We start from the raw sequence: 8,538 nt of genomic DNA on the forward strand, positions 1-8,538 counted from the left end.
GACCATTAGTGGTCCATGGACCATAGGTTGGGAACCACTGCTATAGAGGTTGCTATATTTGTATATGATGATGATGATGATAATAATAATAATTTATCCACCTCTCCTTGTTTATGTATCATTAGACAAGAATAGGAGTTATATATTGAACTTGAAACAGGTCCTATAAGCCCAACCTCTGCAACTGGTAGGTGTTTAAATTTGAAAGTATGTCCCTTTAACTAGTTTTAGGTAGAAATACATCATCGTGTATATTTCCTGATATTCCCTTGAGCAAAATATGCAAAACTTTCTTATGAATCATACCCATCCCTGCAAATATGTTGCTTGATTCAACCTAAACTTTGATTTTGCTAAGCTGAGATCAGTTTTGAATTCGTAATTTGTTGAAACCTTATTTTCAGGAAATATTTAAATTAAATTCAGGACCTGCGCCAAAGTCAGTCATACCCCACTTTGGAAAGCAGGCTGTGTCGGACCTTTTTGCCTGTTTTTGCCTTCAAATGGGAGCTTTGGCCGGAATATCGGTTTTTGTATATCTCCCCTCTGACTCGAAGGAGCTTCAATCCTTTTTCAGAACAAAAAAGGGAATTCTGGGAGTTTTACAGTAAGAAGTCCTTAAGGGCCAAGGCTTGCTTTCTATGTTGCAGGGTCAACTTCTTTTTTACTCCTAGACAGAACCAGATGACATTTCCAACCGCAATTTGGATTTTATTGGAGGGAAAAACTGGGAAATGTCCAAATAATGTTATCTGATTTACAACATTTGATGGAAAAGTTATATCTCAAACACGTTTGGTGCTTTATATAAATATATTTGCAGCATATGTTTCTCTTGTATTTCACACGAAAAGACTCTTTTGGGAAAAGGGACATTACTTTGGAATATCTTACATCAACAGTTGAAGGTCCTAAAGTACTTCAGGGTCAACATCTCCATTTAACACCAAGGGGGAAAAACTGAATTGAATATTTTATTTCTCTAAATAATAGATTTCAATCTCTGGTTTTTGTCTTGAATTGAGTTGCAAGAAGTTTTGAGGCATGGAAACACAAGATGAGCAATGTGTTAATTTGTTAGTCTGTTCCTCAGAGTGTGACTATCCAGCGCCGAAGTCCGCCATGGCTCTATTGATTCAGATTCTAGAAAGATTCCAGATCAAACCAAGATGTGACATAGAAGAGGACCAAAAGGATCAGAAGTAAAAACCCCAAATGGCTGGAGTTGGACCTGGAGTCAGACCCGACCTCAAAGATCCAGGTTTCTCTGTCCTCGCCTTCTGGCAGTCAAGGCAACCAAAAGGTGAGGACTGTAGAGACTACTGATTTGGCTGGGAAGGAATGATGGGGAAAAGGGAATGCAGCTTATTCCCAAAGGATGATGCTTCCCCTCCTCTTCAGAACTGCTTCTCCTAGAGCCGCTTGTATCGGTAGATGTGGTACCGGCAGCAAGGACAGTAGTGGTCCACGTCTTTGGAGCATTTAGTCAGAAAGGGGACGAAGCAGCAGCCTAAGCAGCAGCTGTAGGGAAGAGAATAAGGGAGGGGTTGATAGCATTTTTGAATATAGTGATATCACTGTATTTACTCAAGTCTAATGTGTGCCTTTTTGTGGCTAAATGACCTGGTCCAAAGATAAGGTGTTATTTTAAAAGTGAATGTTAGAACTCTGGACCTGTCCATTTGCCTTTTCCCATGATCCATTTTTTATTCTGTGCCAATCCTGGCAGATGGAAACCCATCTAAAGTCCTTCTAGGTAGTGGCACAATATAATAATAATATCATAAAACAGAATCAACTCTCACCCCAAGAGGCACAAAGCGGAGCACAAGGCGTAGGTCAGGGATCCCACTCGGAAGGTCACTTCGGTGGTGATGATCTGGCGGCAGCAGGGACAAATGGTGGAGGCTGGCTTGCTGGAGAAGATCCCAGCCACCACGACCGGAGGGTTGTTCGTCAAGCAAACTGTAGAAATAAAAACATATGAGATTCATCCCACAATTCCACAGTCTTCCGTGGAATCCCTTGGATTGCCCTTTGCTATAGGTTCAAAGGCATGGATGAGGTGCTGCAGAAGTTTGCTTTTGCTTCTTCCCCTTGGGAAGGGCAAAGTTTTTCTCTCTGCTGCAGAGTTGTTTTTATAATCTATACATTTATTGTTTTTCAGCAATATTAAGTCACATTATCCCTTTTGTCAAATCAGCTATTTGCCTTATATCTCCAAGGCACCCATTGAAACTAAGGCCCTGTCTACACTGCCATATCATGCTGTTTCACAATACAGTTGAACAGTGTTGAACTGGATTATATGGCAGTATTTACAGTACCATTCAGTGCATTATATGGCAGTAAAGGAGGCCCAATTTCCCTGCCTTAAAAGCCATGCAATCGAAATATTATTGTTCAGCTGAGAAAGACAAGATTTTAACTCCTGATCCTTTAATGGAGTGCAAACTCCCTTTTTTGCCCTGAGGAATCAATTGGCAACATTGGAAGGAATAGCCAAAATGTGGCTTTGTAAAGTCCAGACTCTTTGAAGACAGATGAGAAGCAGTTCATTGGCTGAGTGCCTTTAGCAGTCATTTCATTAGCTGGAGAGACCCTTCATCTCCAAATACCAGTCACGAAACAATATTTGATAATTGCAAGCCTGGGACTTAGAGGATTTTTTTTTGTGTGTCAGGAGCGACTTGAGAAACTGCAAGTCGCTTCTGGTGTGAGAGAATTGGCTGTCTGCAAAGACATTGCCCACACAACGCCCGGATGTTTTGATGTTCCATCCTTGTGGGTGGCTTCTCTCATGTCCCATTGGGGCTCCAGACTTAAGAGGGGCGAAGATATTATTAGTATTTGTACTGGTAGTATTAGTATTATTATGCTCCTACTTGCCACAATCATTGACCTTTCCTTTCTACCTTTAACAATAATCCCTGCTAGCTGGAGATGAAATGGATTATATCTGTTTTCAGACTTTCACAGGAAAGTGGGATATAAATCATTGTTGTTCCTATTGTGATGTTGCTGTTGCTGTTATTCTTGACAACCATGTATTACCATGAGCCATCTCTCCCGTAATCCAAACACTATTTGGCCTGTTACTGGATTGATACCCAACTTTCCTCCTAGAATGGGATTAAAAGTATTTGAGGTTGGATTGGTTTTAATGAAGCAAAAACCTGGAAAGAAACTCAGAAATTATGTATTTTGCATCAACTGTCTGCGATTGGGATTCTGTGAGTGTGAATTCATATTGACAAGGGTTGCTTTGTATCTCCATCTCCAGCCTTTCAAATGGGGTTCTTTTAGACTCCAAATCCATCCAATGGGGCTGTCGGTGGCACATTCTTCATCCTTTTCTTTCTTGAAATTGCCCAATGCACCCTTCTTCTTGACAGAGAAGGCTGAAGATCTTGTAAAATTACAATTTATGGGACTCCATGGCAGTTCAAGTGGTGCCAAACTGCATTCATTCGACAGTGTACAAATGATGAGGAGCTGCAAAGTTTGACCATGAGGCCATTAATTGCTATATCCTCTGCAAGAGGTAAGGCATCCCATCAACAGATGAAGAAAGAAAAATTCTGAGCTCATTAATATGCAGATCTGAGTTCATTAATATGCATGTCTTCCACTTACTTGGTCCCACTCCGTCGTCATAAGGCATGTCTTGACAGGAGTATGGAGGGGGAGACGGACAATTCCCATAACAGTCATCTGGATCAAGGAAGGAAAACAAGAGAAAAGGAATAAAAACACCGGTGCCTTGGAAGTTTTAGATAAGGCCCAAATCCAAATGTGATTTCCTTGCTCATTTTTAAACCCTCAAAACATTGCCTTATAGGTCTATGCAAAGACAATCCATACACATAGAGTGCATTACAGTGTTGAATTAATACACTTTGACACTGCGTTATCCTACATGGTGCAACAATATGGAATCCTGAAAGTTGTAGTTTGCACAGTTTGGCAGAGACTGCTGAAGTCTGCAGATTACAAGCTACAATTCCCAGGATTCCATTGCATTGAGTCACAGTAGTTAAAAGTGGAGTGAAATTGCAATCATTCTACAGTCTAGGTGTACCCTAATTGACCCAGGCTTAGACATTTGCCCCCCAATTTTCCCCATTTAGAGACGTACTTGTTATGCTGTATGCATCTCCTGAAGAAGACTGGGGCAAATATGAGTCTGGTGTATATTTCTCCGGGGCATAGGGCTGAGATTCATAAGGCTGGGGGGCGCAGGGCTGGGATTCGTAGGGCTGGGGGGTGTAGGACTTGGGTTCGTAGGGCTGGGAGGTGTAGGGCTTGGGTTCGTAGGGCTGGGGGGCGTAGGACTTAGGTTCGTAGGGCTGGGAGGTGTAGGGCTTGGGTTCGTAGGTCTGGGGGGTGTAGGGCTTGGGTTCGTAGGGCTGGGAATATTCCGGCACATATGGCTCCGGACGGGGGGCAATGTCAGTCATTGGGATGGTTACATGCTTCACCGTCTTCTGCTCCATCTTGAGAGTCGGCCTGCAAGGCAAAACAGCAGAAGAGGTGAAGGAGCCATGAGGAAGCTTTTTGGCTGCATGGAAACAGAGTGGGAGAAACAATAGTCCCTCTATTCCTTTGCCCCCTTTGGCATCACAACCTGCAGATTGCAACCAAACAGCAGTCCTAAAAGAAATAGAGAACAAGATGAAGCAGAGCAGTATAGTGGTTTGAGTTTTGAAGACTCCCGGGTTCGAATCCCTGCTTAACCATGGAAGAGCAGCTTTGCGCAAGTTGCACTCTCTCAGCCTCCAAGGGAGGCAAAAGCAAAAGCCCTTTGAACAAATCTGCCTGGTTGAATCCCAAGTCAAAACATAGCAATTGCAAAACAGGAGGCAGCTTGGAACACATACCACATTGTCTACCGATTCTCATTGTTTTGGACAAAATCCAAATAACTGACAGTCCACAACTAATGGTAGACTGCAATAAGGAAAAGGAGGAAAGAGGAGAACAGGAGGAAGAAGAAGAAAAAAGGGGAGGAAGAAATATATATATTCTGGTTTTGCATTGGTTCCAGTTTGTAGGATGGTTAGCCACTTTTGAGTCCTGTGATTGGGAGAAATGCATAAAACAACTCAGTAATAAAAACAATGCTAATAGGGCAGTAAAAGATATTACTTTATTCATTGTATATCGACTTGCAGTTTCTCAGGTTGCTCCTGACTTGAGAAACTTAAAAGTCGATATACAATGAATATAAATATAGAATTGTATATCCCACCCTCCTCCTTTTCAGCATCAACTGAGTCTACAAGGTGAGACCAACTAGCTTTCTATAAATTAAGAAAATAGTAAGATATTATACTGCCTTAATCACATTGGTTTCACTGCATGATGACGATATTAATTTGTATCCCACCTATACACACCATGAATCCACTTGTACCTTGGACCAAGTCAGAGACACAAAAACAACCCTGACAGCCTCTGTACATGCTTTTCCTAAGCTCCGTATTTTGCCTTTGTTTTGCAATGGCTCCCCAAAGGAGACAAACAAGGCCTCAATGTGCAAGTGTGGTTAAAGGTGTGATGTCATGGCCCCCACGTGTTGGTGATATCAGCCTTTAATGAGAGAAATACCTTCCTCTAATTACGGGCCTCGATTCTGAGCAGCCTTTCTAAAGGCTTGCTCATCCAGCCTGATTTGCCTCCACTTGGTGCTCCAACCCATGCAAATTGGCCCCATTCATGCATTCCTGATGAAAGAATGTGGAGGTAGGTGGCAATTGACCACTCCTTGGGCCGCTATAAACGTCCACATTTTTTCTAAATGATGCGGTTTATTCATGTGCCATTCCCTTGCTAGAGAGCATTTGCCCCACAATGACAGCTATTTGGCAGCCAAAGGACAGCTTCCAAGTGATGTGTTTCCCATTTGGTTTCACTTCGAGTCTCCTTGTTTTGGGGGATACAAAGTCCCATCATCCACAGCCATGCCTGCCTTGGGAAGATGGGCTACATGACTCCAATGCCTGAGTCCTTAATATCATGGATCCAGAAATTAAATTAATTACTTCCTATTGACCAGATGGGTTGGTTCTAGTTTTGGACCTACAAATTGGATTCGGAACAGGGTGACTACAAATCCCAGAATCCCCCATCCAGTATGGCCAAAATGGGGTTCTGGGAGTTATAGTCCAACCCATCCATATGCTCAAAAACAACTGGAAGCTAGTTTCTCCATCCGATCCCATAATGTCTGTTTGGTCCTCTGTCTTTTTTTATCTGTTTCGGAATAGTTTTAAGCTTGGAAAATGCATGAAAGTTGGGATGATGCAACAAGCAAAGCTACTGTTAGGTGGATTGGGAACTAGTTCACCCGCTATTTCTATCCAATGGCTTCCCCCTTCTTCCTGGAGAGAAGTGACTTTTGGGGTCTTGTCTTGGGCCTTTAAGGGCTATTCAGAAGCTTTATCAGTGGCTTGGATGACAGACTAGAAGGCAGGCTGATCCAAATTTGGGAGGGACAGCAAATACCTAGAGCAGGGGTCCTCAAACTAAGGCCCAGGGGCCGGATACGGCCCTCCAAGGTCATTCACCCAGCCCTCGCTCAGGGTCAACCTAAGTCTGAAATGACTTAAAAGCACACAACAATAACAACAATCCTATCTGATCAGCCAAAAACAGGCCCACACTTCCCATTGAAATACTAATAAGTTTATATTTGTTAACATAGTTCTTCATTTTGATTATTGTATTGTTTTTAAGTGGGGGTTTTTTTTGCACTACAAATAACATGTGCAGTGGGCATAGGAATTCATTCATGTTTTTTTTCAAATTATAATCTGGCCCTCCAACAGTTTAAGAGACTGTGACCTGGCCCTCTGTTTAAAAAGTTTGTGGACCCCTGACCTAGAGGATGGGACCAGGATCCAAAATGACCTCAACAGATTAGAGAGCTGATTGTCCAGAACTAACAAAACGGAATTTCAGTAGGCAATAACAATGAAGTGTACAGATAGAGGAGTTAAAGGGATTGAGGAGTAATAGTAATAATAATAATACCACCACCTGTCAGCTGCAAAAGGCCCCCTTCTTGGATCTGCACGCATTATTAACCAATACATCACACAGTCCTAGAAACTTGTGGTGTCCGACGTGTGATCCAATACAAAAGCCAGCATAGTGATCTTGTTTGCTGTGTACTAGTCTTTTTGTGTATCTAATAATAGTAGTAGTAGTAGTAGTAGTAGTAATAATAATGATAATAATAATAATAATAATAATAATACAAGAGTGTGATGTGGCAGCTAACAAGGCCAATGTGATCCTAGACTACTTCAATAGGAGTCTAGCGTTTAAACAGAGGGAAGTTATATTGACCATGGATTGACTATATCTAAGTCTGAGAAAATGATCTAGAGTCTTAGCAGACTGGAAACTGAATGAGAGACTACAGTGTGATGCAGCAGCAAAATAGGCCAATACGATCCTAGGCTGCAACAATAGGAGTCTAGTGTCTAAATTGATAGAAGTAATCTTGGCTATGTCTTGATAATAGTTATGTTTGTGATGTATGCTAACAAGGCCAATGTGATCCTAAACTGCATCAATGGCGGTGTAGAGTCCCACTCTTTTCTGCCTTGGTTGGATCTCACCTGGAATAATAACCCTGTATCCAGTTCTGAGCAAAGCAATTCAAGAAAGAGATGGACAAGCGGGAAGGAGGACCAAAATGGCCAAGGCTTATGAGGAACAGCTTAAATTGCTGAGGATGTTTAGCTTGGAGAAGGCGGATAGAAGAATATGAGAGTCATGTTGAAATATTTGGAAGGATGCCCTGTTGAGGAAGGGGCAAGGCTTGTTTTCTGCTGCTCCAGAGACTGGGACACAACAGAGTATTGGATTCAAATTGCAGAAAAAGGGATTCCATCTGAACATTAGGAAGAAATGATTTCCCTACCTGTGTGGACCAGGATCAGATAGAACTGGTACCTCTTTCCCGGAGTCTCTGTTCACTTCATCGGCCTCTTGGCTCCTCTGATGTCCAAGGAAGGGTCATGATCTATTCCTAAGATCTTGCTGACTTGGAGCCCAGGTCCGGAGTGAGGGTTTATCCCATCTCAAAGGGGCAGGAAGAGATAGGAGTTTGGCCGGAAGGGAGGAGAAATGGAGCAGCTGTGTAATTACCCTCCGGTTAGCCAAGCACTCCATCCTCTTTCCAAACGCAAACATCCCAAAGAGGAATGCCGGGGAACGGGTTGGATGAGACAGGGCTCATTTGGTTGGGTGTCCATTCAAGATAGCACCTCTCAACAGGAGCACCTTTGTTTTGGAGAGTTTTGCGGCACTGATCCAAGGCCAGCTAAATTGTGTTTTCTATGGCTTTGACTGCATCTGAAGCAGGCCAGGACTTTGGCAATGTTTGCAGTGATCCGAAGCAATGGTTGCAATGATATATGATTGCAGTGGCTTCACCTGATTGTATCCGAAACAATGGTTGTAAGGGTACATCGTTGCAAGGATGCACGTTTGCAGTGGCTTCTCCTGACTGTATCCGAAACAATG

The 8,538-nt window shown here is 42.6% G+C and overlaps 1 protein-coding gene across 3 annotated transcripts; it reads right to left on the minus strand.

Moving 5' to 3' along the window:
- Positions 1–686: 686 nt before the first annotated feature.
- LOC132763994 (lipopolysaccharide-induced tumor necrosis factor-alpha factor-like) lies at positions 687–8,137 on the minus strand. Of its 3 annotated transcripts, none has more exons than XM_060757795.2 (5): positions 7,966–8,137; positions 4,139–4,509; positions 3,637–3,714; positions 1,806–1,965; positions 687–1,521 (listed from the first exon to the last, which is right to left on the minus strand). In XM_060757795.2, the coding sequence occupies exons 2-5, from the start codon at positions 4,494–4,496 to the stop codon at positions 1,413–1,415; spliced, it is 705 nt and encodes a 234-aa protein (XP_060613778.2). In that variant the 5' UTR covers positions 4,497–4,509; positions 7,966–8,137; the 3' UTR covers positions 687–1,412. The 3 variants fall into 3 exon arrangements, with proteins under 3 accessions (XP_060613778.2, XP_060613777.2, XP_067329763.1); XM_060757794.2 differs by having other exon boundaries at positions 7,934–8,136; XM_067473662.1 differs by lacking the exon at positions 7,966–8,137 and having other exon boundaries at positions 4,139–6,746.
- Between the last annotated feature and the right edge of the window lie 401 nt (positions 8,138–8,538).

This window comes from Anolis sagrei, chromosome X (genome assembly GCF_037176765.1).
Source record: "Anolis sagrei isolate rAnoSag1 chromosome X, rAnoSag1.mat, whole genome shotgun sequence".
NCBI classification, from domain to species: Eukaryota; Metazoa; Chordata; class Lepidosauria; order Squamata; family Dactyloidae; genus Anolis; species Anolis sagrei.

Coding starts and splice junctions, on each gene's coding strand:
- LOC132763994 (XM_060757795.2), bottom strand. CDS start 4,496: ATGGAGCAGAAGACGGTGAAGCATGTAACCATCCCAATGACTGACATT. Junction 1,966..3,636: donor TGACGACGGAGTGGGACCAA/GTAAGTGGAAGA, acceptor TTATTTCTACAG/TTTGCTTGACGAACAACCCT. Junction 1,522..1,805: donor TCCGCTTTGTGCCTCTTGGG/GTGAGAGTTGAT, acceptor TCTTCCCTACAG/CTGCTGCTTAGGCTGCTGCT.